Source organism: Taeniopygia guttata, chromosome Z (assembly GCF_048771995.1).
Source record: "Taeniopygia guttata chromosome Z, bTaeGut7.mat, whole genome shotgun sequence".
Lineage (NCBI taxonomy): Eukaryota > Metazoa > Chordata > Aves > Passeriformes > Estrildidae > Taeniopygia > Taeniopygia guttata.
In genome coordinates this window covers 80,971,623-80,987,247 of record NC_133063.1, presented here as the reverse complement: position 1 = coordinate 80,987,247, position 15,625 = coordinate 80,971,623, and the positions used below count along the sequence as shown (strand labels likewise).

Sequence of the window (15,625 nt, the reverse complement as noted above, 5' to 3'; positions counted from 1 at the left end):
AGGAGATGGAGCAGGGTTGAGGCAGGGGATGGAACAAGAGATGGAACAGGGATGAGGCAGGGGATGGAGCCGGGGATGGAGCAGGGCTGAGGCGGGGATGAGGCGGGGATGAGGCAGGGCTGGAGCGGGGATGAGGCGGGGGATGAGGCAGGGGATGGAGCAGGAGATGGAGCGGGGCTGGAGCCGGGGCTGGAGCGGGGATGGAGCCGGAATGAGGCTGGGGATGGAACAAGAGATGGAACAGGGATGAGGCAGGGGATGGAGCCGGGGATGGAGCAGGGCTGAGGCGGGGATGAGGCGGGGGATGAGGCTGGGAATGAATCTGGGGCTGGAGCAGGAGATGCAGCCGGGGATGGAGCAGGGCTGGAGCGGGGATGAGGCTGGGGATGAGGCGGGGGATGAGGCGGGGGATGGAGCAGGGCTGGGGCGGGGATGAGGCTGGGGATGAGGCTGGGGATGAGGCAGGGGATGGAACAAGAGATGGAACAGGGATGAGGCTGGGGATGGAGCCGGGGATGGAGGGGGATGAGGCGGGGGATCAGGCTGGGGATGAGGCAGGTGATGAGGCGGGTGATGAGGCAGGTGATGATGCAGGGGCCGGAGCAGGGGATGAGGAGCCGGAGCGGCGCTCCGCCCGCAGCCGCCGCCCCGCCCCGGGCACGGAGCGGCTGTGCCGGGGCTGCTCGGGGCTGCTCGGTGCTGCTCGGGGCTGCAGCGGCTGCTCGCTGCCCATGGAGCGGAGCGCTGCCCTGCGGCTGCTGCTGCTGCTGTTGGCCTCCGCCGGGCTCGGCGGCTCCCAGGAGAAAAACCCCGCGGGGAACAGGTCGGTGTCCGGGCGGAACGCGGCGGAGCGTTTTCCTTTTCTCTTATTGACTCCCAAGCTGACTTTCCCTGGTCCCTGGGAAAAAGGGAGTTATAAATAATATAGTGTCAAGGATGTGAAAACTACTCCAAAAAGCACAGGCACGAAAATGTTGTGCTTGTGCGGAATATTTGAGGCGTGAATTCAATATCGCAAGTGAGTATTACATTTTAAAAATTACTGGAGATTGGGGTTATTATTAATAATGCTGTTTCACTCCCTAATGAAATACAATGAGCCCAGATCATAGCAGGGGGAAGAGGGGGCTTTGTAGAGCCAAGCATTAAGAAAGTGAAAACAGCCTGAGCGGTATGATTGAATAATGCCCAAAGTCACCAAAAACAGACATAAAACCACAGAAGAACAAACGTGCCACTGAAGGTTGCAGCTGTCAGTAAAATCTGTGCATTTGAGGCAAGAAGGACATGTGGTGATTTGCTTAAGCTTGTATTAAGTGATCTGGTAGCCAGTTACTGATGAATACTACAATATGTTTTCATTAAATAGCTTACTTGCTGCTCTCCTCTGCCAGTTCTCAGATTTCTTACTGCTCTTAGTAAAATTTCGCTTCTTTGTCTTTCAATCAGTCCAAAATCTGACAGATAACAAGAAGTGGAGCATTACCTGAACTTTATTAAATAAATGAACTTTATCAAATAAATACTTTATTAAGTAAATATTAACAGATGAAGTCATAATCTTGATGCCAGTGAACCAAATGGGAATTTTGTCTCATTGGGAGTGGGATTTTTACCTGCACAGTGTTAATCTGCTGGAAGTTTTATGAGCTCAGTTTCTCTTTTTTGTGTTAAAAATGGAAGCTTGAGTGTCATCTTGCTCTGATCCAGACCTTGTTGGACATCCATTAAATTGCAAATCAGCCCCAGAAATCAGTGCTTTGTCAAATATTTATGGAAATCTGTCTCCCTGTGTCAAATCACACATTAAAAAACCAGAAAAGCTGGGAGGTTTGTAGATGTTTCTTATTGATAGAACTTACACAGAGGCATGTAAAAGTTAGTGATGTTTTTTGTCAGGATGTTTCTTAGAAGGAGCCAGCTCTTTCCTTGAATCTGGTCTCTCCAAATTTACACGTTTATAACATTAATAACTTCACTGAAATTCCTTATGTTGAGTGTCCTTAGGACTACAAGCAGTGCATTGCCCCCAGGTGCTCCTCACCTTTTATAATTTCATTTTTAGTGCATTTCAGAGGTCACATGTTATTTTCCAATTGGATGTCTCATAAATTAGCTGTAACCAGTTCAGCAGCCAGTGAGGAATTCTGCAGCTGGAGATTTTCAGTCTTAGGGAGATGACCCTGCAGTAAGGGAAATAGAGAAATGCTGTTTCTGTAGATGTGGAGTGCATTTTCCCATCTGTGCAGTTTATCAGAGCAGTGATATGGAGAGTAGAAGTGTGGACAAGGCATGAAAACTGCCTGTGGCCTCAATCCCTGCTGAGTGCCAGCATCATTCATGTGGTTATTTGAGTGGAGAAAATGTGGAAGTCCTCAAGAGCTGGAGTATTTATCAACTTTTGCAGACAAACAAGCATGAATATCCTATATAGATGGATAATGTAATCTGGTAGGAGGAAATTTACACTTCTTTATACTTATAATCTTATTTAATTGGGTTTTACACAGTGATTAGTCATTCCAGTGCTTTGTATTAGGGCTAATCCAATTTCATGTGGGTTCTTAACATGCTTGGTGTGGTAAATTCAACATACAACATACGTGCATCTGGGAGAGCTGTTTACCAGTGGGTAGGGGAAAATATATCTCAACAAAATATACACCACTTGTGATCAAAATAATTTGAGATTTCAGAGTAAGAAGGGCTGTTAAAAAAGTCTCTAACTCAGCATGCTAGAAATTATTTGCTGTGGAGAATGCTCCAGTGCTGGCTGCTTTCTTTTTTCTTATATATGCAATTACCATTTTTATAATCAAAAGGGAGTACATATTTTTTGGCGTATAGCTATTTTCCCTTTCCTGACTTTCAATACTTTTATTTCCACGGGACATGCTCCAGCTGAGGACGACAGCGCTCTGCTGCCTGTGGATTCCCCAGTTGACCTTTTGGGTGGAAAAGCTGCTGTTTTGGCAGCAGGGTGGCCCTGGCACGGATCACACCCTGGTGACACCTCAGGGCTGAGTGTCAGGGACAGGTGGCAGAGCTGATGACATCCACATCCACCTGTGCCTGCCCCAAAACCGGGACATCAGGATGGGATCATCCGGGACAGCAGGACGGGATCGTCCCCCTGCGCCAGCGACTGCCCGGCTGTGCCACGGTGACATTGACATGGGGTGATGGATTTCCCTTCCTGCTGGCACTGCATGCCTTCTGCACTGCTAATTAACAGTGTAATTAGCAGGAGGGCCTGGCTGGTCTCAGAGTCTGTACGTCTCTGTGTGTTGGGATGACCCCAAGAGTGTAAAAGTCCTTGTTCTCCCAGCCCGTGCAGCCAAAGGAGTCTGAAATGTGTAGGATTGGCTTTTCTCAAGGTTGTTTATTCTTCCTTATCTAGAACATTCTCTCTCTGACCTGCTGAGCTCTGTCCAGCAGCTCGGCCATGGCATTCTGTCTACACTCTTGGGCAGCATTTACATTTCATACTCAAAACTACCTGTGCCATGTTTATAATACTGTGCCAATATCGATCATTTATGTTGGACAGTGTGTCTCTGCCTTAAACCAATAGAAAAGTGTCACCTTAAACCAATAGAAAAGTGCCACCAGCACAGCAAGACATGGAGGGCAAGGAGAAGGAGAAGAAGGTCAGGACATGCCCAAATCCCTCCATCTTGTCCCCTCAAACCCCATTCTAAAACCCCCAAAATTCTACTTTTCCACCATATATTAATTCAAATATCATCCTACTCAAACCCTTGTGGCTTGTAATTCCTCATACAGAGTTGGCAGTTTTTTCCACTAAAAAATGAAAGCTACATGTGTTTTTCACTTCATGCCAGGGTCTGGAGCCATCCAGGGCAGCCAGAGGGGTGTGCTGGGCTCCCACAGGCTGGAGGCAGCTCCCTCCCATGCCTGGCACTGGGCTGAGCGTGGTCGTGGTGCTGTGGTGGCTCCCGGGTCACTCTGTGCTCTGCATTCCTCATGAAAACATGAATATTTCACCAGCTGTGTGCATTCATCTCTGTTTGAGTGTCTTCATGCTGAAAGCAGAGATGTGACATCCCTCCCAGAGTGGCTGTGCCTACACGGGGCATGGAGGATTCATTTTTCTGAATGGACAGTCACAAAAACAGAATTAAACTTTCCTCTTCCATACACAGCATAAAAACCTGTCAGGGAATGGAATGAATTGCACAGTTTCACTCCAATTCTTCTTCCAACCCCAATGTTTTAGGCCAGGTACCACAGCATGGTGATTTCCAAGATGGAGTAAATGGTTGTGAGTGCTTAATTATGCATATTTGCATATAGTGTTTAATTATGCATATGGAGAGGAGTAAAATTATAACTAAGCATAACTTTATATATATATCTGCAACTAAGTATAACTAAAGTCAGTATAACTAAATAATGTAGGGTCATGTCTTTTTGGCATGCTCTGATTTTGTTATTTTTGTTTTTTGTTTTTTGTTATTTTGGTATTTTTGTTTTTTTGTTATCATCACAAAAAAAATGCCCCCAAATAACCTTTTTCAGCCTGAAGGCGCAATCTGTCATGAAGAAAGACTGGAAAAGATGAAAAAAGCTGCATCAAATTACAAGACCCATGTTCCTATGTGTAAAACAACCTGAGAGAGGGTTTTGTTTAAGCAAAGGAAACAAGTTTTGGTCCATTGTAGCCACACCTTTTGTTACCTGGGTGTTAAAAATCTGAATATTTTACCCATCTCAGTTTGCTGTTGCTCTGTTGGCATGAGCAGCCTCAAGCCCCCTGAAGACTAGCACGAACCCCAGCACCCAAAAAGCACTGGGAGAAAGAAGACCCACTCTGAAAGTGATTCTTGAAGCCACTGGGGCTTCAGAGCAGCCACTGAGGACTCTCCATATGTAAATAACACTGCCAGATGAACGCTGAGCAGAGCTGAACTTTTCTGAATGAAAGATCTCTACAAAGTTCTTTCAGCCTGGCAACAAGCAGGGTGGGCTTTAGGTTGGCCCATTTATCTGCCCTTGAGGATGCTGTGATGGAAATTAGGGTGGGATATCACTCCTTCTGCGTGTGCCAGTGGGTCGCACAGATCCTGCCCAGACCCCACCAGGGTCCAAGCCCTCCCCAGGACAGCCAAGCCCTGACTTTGCAATTCCAACATGAACACTGAGAGCTGCTCTAATTCCTAATGTTTATATGCCAGACTCGGTGTACATATTTCCACAAATGTTTCTGCTGCGGTGGTTGGGAAAGGTGGTGATAAATGGGGCAAGGGAAGAAGATGGAAGTGTATTTCCATTGCTGTGGAAGCTGAGGCAAGTCTGGAGGTCTCTGAGGGCAGGGTGTGCAGGGTCTGTGGGCTGGGAGAGCGGGAGTTCTGATGGAAGCCTTGGGAAGGGGACAGAGGCCATCACAGGAGCTCATCAATCCGCTGAAAAGGGGGATGCAATCCCAAGGAAGCTGCTGCAAGGTTGAAAGTCTTCATGGACTCATGGAGAGGATTCAGTCCTGAGTGAGTCCTGGCTTCTTGGACTTTGATCTTTAGGTGTTTGTTGGTGTTTTGTGAATCCACTAGGCTTGAGCCTCTTGCTCTGGAAAGCTGATTGTGCTGACACCAGCTGAAGACTTATGCCTAAGAAGAAAATCAAGCACTGAAAAATGCACGAGCCTGGTAGTTGTCACTTGAGATGTGCCTCACCTTGCAGTGACTCCCATGGGATTTGTTATTGCCTGGAACCATCCAGGAGCATCTTCACATGGTGTAAATCTGTGCCCAAGGCATGCCAAGCCCAGCTTTTGCTCTAAATCCGACGTGTTGCTGCTGATCCTCCCTTGGGAGGGTGGCCTGAGCTCTCCTTGATTCCCCTGCTTGTGCACTGGAACTGGCCCTGTTCCCAACACAAAACTGCCATCCCATGGGATGGGACAGCGTGGTAAGGACATGGGAGTGCCTGTCAGAGCTGCTCCAGCTGAGTCATCTCTGAAAATTAGACATTTTCAGCCAGGCTACAGCAGCTTTGGGATATTTTGCCCTGTTCTGTGGCCTTCACCAGCCAAGGACCTGTGTTGCCTTTGGAATGTTTTGTGGAGTGAAGCAGCAGCAGGAACTCTCCCCACTGAACTTGCTGAAGACTTTGAATTCACATAAATAAATATTTTTCTTGTCTCTCCTAGTTCACATGAATTTTCAGATCAAGATTCTCTCCATGGAACTGGTAAGGCTTTCAATGGGCTGCATCCCTAGATGCTGGTTCTGTCAGTGTGGCTGTAGAAGATTATTCTAATTATTCTATCTAAGTACCAGATGTTGGAGGACTCTTCTGTCACATGTGTGGTCAAAGCATAACCCTCTTCAAAAATACCCTTTAAAGGATTTCCCTGTTAAAATAATAATTTACTGTCCAACTCTGAGATGCAGTGAGAATGTGGAAGGAAAAAGCCTTCACCTTTTTTTAACCAAATGAAAACAGAGTTAAGTGCTTGAAGGATGGAGCTGTGAGAGTGCCCATGAAATGATCTGTGCTTGTGAAACTTCACCCTCCTGGCAAAGAGGAGTTGGGATGTCAGGGCATTTGTCACAGCTCCCTGTCTCTGGCACAGTTATCACACTTTTGCCAGGCAATTCAGCACTTACCCTTTGCTGAATTCAGTGCATGAAGAAAAAAGCAACTTTTAATGTGTTTGAGATTAATAAATACAGATATAGACTGAACCCTATAATTTTGGGCCATTGGGTTTCCTCCCAGTGAGGGTGACAAGGTGTCCAATGACAACAAAAGGAACTTGGGTGAACAAGAAAGGTAAATTAAAAAATACATGCAGTGAAGGCAGTATTTCCTGCAAGTCAAGTAATTTCCAAGGCAAAAGCAGTAATTCTGACACACACGTTTTGTGCAGAGATAATTACTGTTTGCATAAGAATGTGCAACATTTTATAGATGTGTGTTTTTATAAATGTGTTTAGGACGTTTATAATATGCTAATAATGAAATAACATTCCTTCATTTGCAGGTCAGCACAACAGTGGTCATGTGGAGCCAAAGTTTAATGCCAATCAAGGGGCAATTGCACAGGTAATGCCTGGAGGACTGGATCTGTGAAGTCTTTTCACAGCACATTTCGGTCTTTCAATTTAATTACATTGCTGAATTAAATTTGATTTACTTTGTTTACAAGAAACAGCCAAGAAAAGCATGTAAGACATTGTGGTATAGTTCTGCCTCACCACTTGTACAAATATTCTCTGCTTTTCTGAGGAGTGCAGTGACACCTCAGGTGCTGTTGCTGGCCATGGGTTTGGGACAAAATCCTTACGTCCACCTTCTGTACAATAGCATTTCATTTACCAGTCTTGTTCTCCTATCAGCTGGTACTGAAGGAAGAGCTGAAGCAAAACTTCAGGTTTTTAGTGGGAGTTTTTTACCTGAGAGGTCTTGTCAAAAAACAGAGCATAAAAGGCTTCCTTTCCAAAATAAGCTTAACAAAAGTGATGCATTCCAATGTTAGTAACATGTTGAATAAATCTCTCTCATATGAACTTCCAAGGAGACAGCCTTGCCATTTTTATAAATGCACTCACAGCCACTCAGCACATTTCCTGACCATGATCTTGCCTTGCTTTCAGCTTGTTGCTGTCAGTGCTTATTAATTTTAATCCTAAAACATCCTTGTGCCATATGTAAGCTCCAGTATCAAAAGGGATCTTTCAGGGTCTGAGCTGGGAGTTATGATTTGCTGATCTGAACAGCACAAACACACACACAAAAAATCTCTCTTTAAGCCAAGAAAAAACCTTGGGGCTTAACTGTGTCCCTTCTGGAGCAAGGTAAGATGCTGTTTATGACTGGGAGTCAGAAAACCTTTACTGTTTTAATGTGAACTTACAATCATATGACATGGTAAAAACAGTCAGGAAGACACTGTGTGTGCTATCCTATTTGGATAGGACAGAGGTGCTGGCTGGAAAAATGAGTGTGAAATTTAAGAATGGCAGTTAAATTCTTTAGTTCTTTCAGAGACCTGACTCAAATTGTCTTTTTGCTATGAAATTTGGATTATAAGGGATAGGAGTTTTCTGGTGTCTGCAGAGGACATGGAACCAGGGTTTTAGTCCTGATTTTGTAAAAGCAGGGATCCCTACTTGATCCACCCCATTCTGCAGCAGTGTTTCCCTGATTTAAAGCCATGCTGCCTGCAGGTGGGTGTAAACTCAGACATCTCTCTCACCTGCACAGCTGCTTCCAGCATGGTGGGGCCGTGTCCTTGGCACAACCTGAGTCTTTTCCAGTGGGCTGAAGCCATTCTTAGAGGTGCTCTAGGAACTCTTCAGCTGATGGGGGCACTTTCTGTGTTGGGATGTCCTGTAAGGTGCCATCCCCGTGGTGGGAAGGGACAACAGCCTGGTATCCCTCTGCTTCCACAGCCTCAGGTATTCTGGTACCTCCTAAAACAGCATCTTCTGACAGAAATCTCTTGTGTGGTCCCCCAGGCTGCCAGCTACAACTGGAGCAGGGGAGGGCAGTGGGAAGGAGCACCCTGGAGCCACCCTGGGCTCGCCCACAGCCCCCTGAACGTCACCATGGACGGCACCCCCTGCATCCTCTTCTGGGCCAAGAGGATCCTGATCAGGCTGGAGAACCACCCCCAGCTGGATTTGACAGAGAGGACGTTTGGAGCCCACGCCACCGTGGATGTTGGGGACTCCAATTGCAGCGAGGACAGCGCCATGTAAGGGAATTCTGCACTGCTGGGGGAACTGGGGCCAGACCCCCCCTCTGGGAATTCCATGTGGCAGAGGTCCCTTCAGAGAGGTTTCAGCTTTTATAGTTTTCAAATCCTGTAGTGCTTTAGGGCGTAACTTTAAAATCCATAGTCATAGCTACTCTATTCACATTTTGGACAGACAAAACAATTCCTCTGGACCTGAAATTCAAGGATACTACAGCCTCAGGTCCCAAAAGTATAAATTAAAGTGAATTGGGGGGAGCAAACTGGGGGTAAATTACTTCATTACCTGGAGCTGGAATTGGAGGATTAACCCCTGAAATGCAAATGGACCAAACTTATAATTGTGTGAAAAACTTGTGACCATTGTTCACCTTGGGTGTAGCCCCTGGGAGGCTTCTGAGTGTCCAAAATGCACGTTTTGAAGGGCTTTAATAAATACCCACTTTATTCTCCCAGGCTTTTCCAGCCTCTGTTCCAGGCAGCCACTCCAAGGCATCAGGAGAGCATCCCTTGCAGAGTCCCAGGCTTTTTGTGACGATTCCCTGCCCTGCAGGCAGCAGGGGTTTTGCTTTTTAAGCCCAGCCTGTTGTAATATTCAGTTGTTGCAGTGCTGTAGTCCCTCCTGGGGGCAGCCAGCCTTGCTCTCGGTGCCGTGGGGCTGAAGTTCTTGGTCTGTTTTACCTCCAGCTGTTTTACACAGCTGCTCGTGGGGTTACAGAGGGGATCCTGTGCTGAATGCGGGGCTTGGGTGCTGTGCATGACTAATTTTCCCTTCATGGGGTGTGTGCCAGTGATGCCTTTTTGGGGCTCCCTAAAAACTGAGGGCAGACAAAATGAAGGGAATTAAAAGTGGTTATGTTTATTGAAGGGAATTCAGGTACATTTTGGGCAGGCAAAGCCCCCTCAGGGGCTGCACCCAAAATGAACCACGGGTTTTCACACTTTTATAAGTTTGGTCCATTTGCATGTTGGGGGTTAATCTAACAATTACAGATTCAGCTAATGAAGGCATTTACCCCAAATTTCTCCCCCCAAGTCACTTTTATTGGCATTTCTGGGCCCTGAGGCAGTGAGGTGTCCTTGATTGCCAGGCCTGGAGAGGAATTGCTGTGTCTGCCCAAAATGGGACAGCAGCAGCTGGCACTGAATATGGAGCTTAGAGTTAGACACTGAAGAACTGCAGGATCACAAATACATGAAAAATATAAAAGCTAAAATCTTAAGGCATCACCAGCAGTGCTGTACAGGGTGCAGGTGTATATTTGGGAGGCCCAAAAATCCTAATTGAACATCAGCACTGATTCTACCCCATAAAGGGGGTTTAAATCTGTAATGACACATGCAGAAATAAAAATAACGTTACCAAACGCAGCAGTTTCATTTATCTCCTGTACAACATTTTGCCTGTATATCTAAATGTGCTTTCACTGACAAGTAGGTGTTACCTCTTTGTGATTGGACAGCACAAGGTGCACAGACATTTTGGTGAGGTTACCAAAAAGCTAAAAAGCTAAAAGTGAAATTGGGAAAGAGCCCAGCATCACAATATTCAACAAGGCAGTTTGAATATTACATCATCAGCATGTGAACTTACCCAGCACTCTTTTGGCAAGCAGAGGTAGAGAATGGAACAAACTTATGTTAAAAATAAAAAAGTGATAACAAACATTCCTCCCTCTCTTCTGGCCTACTTGAAATTTGAAAATAATCTTAGCCTGATTAGTAAATAGTTTAACCTAACAGAAAATAAACTCAGCAAAATTAAGGGTTTCAAACCACAGAGAATGGTGTCAGATATAATAATCCAAGCTGCATTATTGGTTTTTTATTTGAATGGCACATTTGCCTCTATCTAATCCTCAATTACCTCTGATTTCCCTTTTTAATAAAGCAAGGGATGGTCTGGGTTCAATGTCCTGTTTTAGGGGACCAGTGTTACCCAAAAACTCTAGATCACCTATGAAATGGTGTGGCTGGCTGTTTTTTTCTTTGATTGTTATTTTTGTTTGTTTATTTTAAAATATTGTTTGGTTTTTGTTTTTATTTTTGTTTTTGTTTTTGTTTTTGTTTTTGTTTTTGTTTTGTTTTTGTTTTTGTTTTTGTTTTTTGTTTTTGTTTTCTCAAGTATTCTTCAGCTTTAATTTTTGAGGCCTTTCAGAACCTGCATGCTTTCACTATGTTTTCTTTTTTTGTCTTACTTGAACAATGAGAATCTCCATGCAGGTTTTAAAAGGCAAAGCATTCCTTTTAAGTGAGGAGAATATATTCAGCCTAATAACGTATTGCATTAATTAATCTGGTGGGGCCTTTCACTCTGTTGAACCTCAGGTGCTCAAGGCTTCTGCAGGTGAGCATTGCAGAGCTGCCAGGGCATTTGTGAGGCTGTAAGGAAGGATTGTGGAAATCTGGGCTCTCACCTCTGCTTTCTTCCATGCTCTGATGTTTAAAGAGATGAGGACAAGGTGTCTGTTTACACTTTCTGATGACGGGCAGGGGTGATGCTTGACTGAGATGTTGTGGCCAGAGGAGGAGAACAGACATCCACTGTCAGCTAAGGTGGGAAGCAGTGGGATTGAGCTGTGTTGGAAGTTCAACTTGGATTTCTATTCTTTCCACATAGTCTGGGCCTCATTCCAATTAAGAGGTGAATGAGTATATTTCACTGGAGGAAGATTTAATTCTTTCAGGTTTTTTTCCCCCACTGACTTTAAGGGTAGACTGAGCAAAAAATTCCATGTATAACTGAGCTTAATCTTTTGTAGTACTTTTTTCTCTGAAGATCTCTGATTTTTTTTTCCTAGCCTGACGTTACTTGCTTTTTGACCTAGGCTTTCCCTGAACTTTGGTGACATTGGCAATCTAAAAGGACTTGTTATCAGGTAAGTTTATATTATAAAATCCTTAACAGATAATAACATGGTAACATACATTTATTATGCGGTTGCTTGGGGAATTAAAGAGAATTTGTTTAAGCAAAGATAATATGATAGAAACTCTTGTGTAACTGAAACACCTGCATTCAGCATGTCTGTCACCTGACTTGTTTTATTAAGGCATTTTTTCTTCTATGTTCGTTTTCCTAATCATGGAAAAATTTGTGTAGAATTGTCCCACATCTGAGATTTTAACTGGACCTTGATAATTCACTGTGGTCTGGGCATCAGACTGTGACCTACTTTATGTTTGCTTCTTGGTGATGGAAGAGAGCAGCATTTCCTGATAAGTGACTTCCCATACACTGGTTGCAGGTACAATACCAGTGTTGCATTCCTATTTTTCCAAATAATTAGGCAAAATCCCCTCATATTCTTATTGCTTTGTGGGAGAAAACAGACTGCTTCAGCTGCCACAGCAAACAACCTCAAGCCACAGAATCCCAGGGTATTTGGGGCTGTCAGGGAGCTCTGGAGATGATCCGGTGCAATTCCCCTGCCCAGCGGAGCAGTGGCACGGAGCTGGGGCTGGGATGGCTCCAGACAGGGACACTCCCTGGGCAGCTGTTCCAGGGCTCTGCCACTCTCTGTGGAAAGCTGTCCCTCCCTTTCCAGACTCCCAGGAAGGCTCATTTGGTAGAAACTGGTCACGCCAAGGAGCCTCGCGGAGTCGTCGCCAATGCGCGAATTTAACATTTGCAACCCGCTGACTGATTTTCTTACCCCCCTCTGCTCCAACACGGCGTCCCCAGGCTCTTGTTGACCACCAGCTACTACCAGCTGTCTGTGCAGAGCTGGTTCAGCCTGCACAGGCTGCAGCTGCTCTACAACCACTCGGCGCAGGCGACGTTCAACGCCACGGGCATCCGCGCGCCCGCCACCCACTCCTTCCGCTGCCAGCACGTCAGCAGCCTGCAGAGATACGACGCCCTGCTGGTCCCCAGCTCTGCCAGAGACCTCTCCCAGCTCTGGGAGGTCACCTTCATCGACTTCCAGGTGATGTTGTGGATTTCAGCCAGATGGATCCCATGGATAGGTTGAGGGGAGGTTTTGCCCTTTTGTGCTGGGGAAGGACTGTCACCTTCCATGTGTGGTTTACACTTGTGCCTCCCCTGTGATGCTTTTTGGGGCCACCTAAAAACTGAGGGCAGACAAAGTCAAGAGAATAAAAAGCAGTTATATTTATTGAACGGCTTTCAGGTACATTTTGGGCAGGCAAAGCCCCGCCAGGGGCTGCACCCAAAATGAACCACGGGTTTTCGCACGTTTATAAGTTTGGTTCATTTGCATATTGAGGGTTAATTTAATAATTACACCTTCAGCTAATGAAGTCATTGACCCCAAGTTCCTCCCCCCAAGTCACTTTTATTTGCATTTCTGGGCCCTGAGGCAGTGAGGTGTCCTTGATTGCCAGGCCTGGAGAGGAATTGCTGTGTCTGCCCAAAATGGGACAGCAGCAGCTGACGCTGAATATGAAATTCAGAGTTATACACTAAAGAACTGCAGGATTGCAAATACATGAAAATTATAAAAGCTAAAATCCTAAGGCATTACATGGAGCACAAAACAGAAACTCAGACTTTTCCTGTCCACGGAAATTAAAGGCTATTTTTTGTAGTCTTTCTGCTTGTGTTCCCTCTAGTGGTGAGTGAATTTGATTTCTTGTCATTGCATCGTTTTGAGCTGAGCCCTCACACTCAGCACCAAAACCAGCACCACACACCCAGGCATGGGATTCATCTCACTTCTCTTTGATGCCCAGGAATTTTAACCTTGTGCCCTGATTATAGTCACCCCAGCCTGCCTCTAAAGCCACTGGATAATTCCCCTGACCCATCTTAAGTCTTTATTTTAGGATGAGATAAATAATCTTCTGAAAGTGCCAATTCTTCTGCGTTTGACAATGAAGGAGCCTAAGATGGCAGGACTGGAGTGTTTTGAATTTAGATACCCAAGTCAGAGGGCACGAGGAGCTGAAAAAGGAATGGAAAAACTTTTGTCACTGTGTGGAAGTGGAGCTGACAGTCAATTCCCTGAGCGCCACAGTGCTAAAATCCACATTAGAACTGAAGCCACAAATAAAACTCGTTGGTGTTTTCCATATCTGGGTGCAGCTTCCTCTTGTTTAGCTGGTTTGCTGCCACATATCACCCATTTGGAACTGGTGAGAAAAATTGTCCTAGGGCAGGCACCTGAGAATATTTCCTGGTTTGTCATGTTGTAGTTTGTGCAGTCTGAAGCAAAAGCTCTGGAGACTCTGAGCAAGTGGTGCTGGAAATGCACAGCTAACATGAAAGGTACCATGCTTGAAATTAAATATTGCTGAGCCACCAAGAGTGAGCGTGGAAGGTTCTGTTTGAAACAGCTGCAAATCCTTTGGGCAGCAGAGTGGAGGGGATTAGAAGAGCTGGCACTTTCAGAAGGCTGACCTGGATAAACTCTGAGCATTAGCTCCAGTGGGAGACACAGATTTGTGCAGGTGTTAAATCAGAAATTCTTACTGCCATCAGGAGCAAATTAATGAAACACACTTTATTTGACATGATCCCTCTTGTTCTCCCTGCAGATTCAAGGTTTTAATGTCCAAGAAGGACATTTTGCCTACGCCAGAGACTGTGCATCCTTCTTCTCCCCAGCAGTCCTGATGGGGCTGGTGATGTCCCTGGTTCTGCTGCTGGTCCTGGCCTATGCTCTGCACATGCTCATCCACCTGAAATCCCTCGACAGGCACTACGAGTGCAAAGCTTCTCCTGCCTATTTTGCACAGATGAAGGACAGTGACATGGGAGATGAGAAGGAGCCACTGAGAATCAGTGGAAATGAGTCCTATGAACTCAGGAACCAACAGTTTGGTAAAATCTATATTTAGCAGCGTGTTCTCAGACAAACAAGAGGTGTTTTCTTCTGCTGGCACTGTTGTATGTAGTCTGTGCAGATTTTTTTTTACCAGCTGATTAAAGGAAAAGTAGGTGACAGATTGTTTAGCCAGTCATTCACTGATAATCATCTCCAAGATGCCTTGAGAAAGAAGGTGAGAAAAAAAAAATTCCATTGTGAGTTAGAGATATTCGTGTTGTGGGACCTTAATTCCTGTAGCAAAAAATCCAAATTGCATAGTTCTTCATCCATCTTACCAAGTCTTGAAGAGAGAATCTGTAATGACACTTTGAAATTAAATAAAGGCTAAAAAATCCCCCAAACCAAACTCTTTGCTTATTCTTTCAGAAGGCAAGATTTCCCCCCCCCACCTCCCATTTTATATTTTCTCTGTGTCCTGAAAAAGCAGCATCAGTTTCTTTCTCAGGACATGTTTTCCTTTTGTTTCCCACGTCACATCCCCTCCTTTCTGTCCCTATAAACTCCTTTTCCTACTCTGGAATCTCCAGGGCCACATAAGGTGTGTTTTTATCCACTGCACAGATGAGATAGTGGCTGCAGGACAGCAGCATCCTGTGTCTAAGCTGGAGGTTTATCCCGAGGATCTGATGGGAAAACACCAGACATCTGCTCACAGAGGCTTACCCTCAACTCCCCCAGCTCAGCTCTGTGCCAGGAGATGGATTATGAGCATTATATCCTGTAATTCCAGGTAAATTTCTTTTCTACCAAATCCATTCAGTCTCCCTTGGAGGTAGCCAGATGGAAAAAAAGATATATATAAACAGAGAGGTGGAAGCTGCCAGCAGTGAAAAGGATGCTGTGCTATGATTTTCACTGCTGCTTCCGAGAGTTTAGGGTACTGCCATCCCACTCATCCTGTCTTCTGTTAGGGGCAAAGTTTGGGAACTCCAAATTAGCCAGAATTTGGGCCTGATTTCAAGTAGGAACACAGCAATATTCTTAGCACTGTCGTGCTTTTATGTGACAAATAATGGAAACCACAGCATGATAGAAAATCAATCAAAAAATTTGCAAGCAAATGGCTTTGTTTTTTTTTTTTTTTGTTTAAATTTTAGATTACAGAATTAAT

The 15,625-nt window shown here is 45.2% G+C and overlaps 1 protein-coding gene across 1 annotated transcript; it reads left to right on the top strand.

Annotated features, from left to right (window-relative positions):
- Positions 1 to 500: 500 nt before the first annotated feature.
- On the top strand, positions 501 to 14,860 carry LOC100218404 (V-type proton ATPase subunit S1). Its single transcript, XM_002190056.7, has 7 exons — positions 501 to 823; positions 6,170 to 6,210; positions 7,007 to 7,068; positions 8,484 to 8,722; positions 11,551 to 11,601; positions 12,408 to 12,651; positions 14,222 to 14,860. Exons 1-7 carry the CDS (start codon positions 504 to 506, stop codon positions 14,522 to 14,524), a joined length of 1,260 nt encoding a protein of 419 aa, XP_002190092.5. The 5' UTR covers positions 501 to 503; the 3' UTR covers positions 14,525 to 14,860.
- Positions 14,861 to 15,625: the final 765 nt, after the last annotated feature.

Coding starts and splice junctions, on each gene's coding strand:
- LOC100218404 (XM_002190056.7), top strand. CDS start 504: ATGGAGCCGGGGATGGAGGGGGATGAGGCGGGGGATCAGGCTGGGGAT. Junction 7,069..8,483: donor ATCAAGGGGCAATTGCACAG/GTAATGCCTGGA, acceptor GTGGTCCCCCAG/GCTGCCAGCTACAACTGGAG. Junction 8,723..11,550: donor TGCAGCGAGGACAGCGCCAT/GTAAGGGAATTC, acceptor TTTTTGACCTAG/GCTTTCCCTGAACTTTGGTG.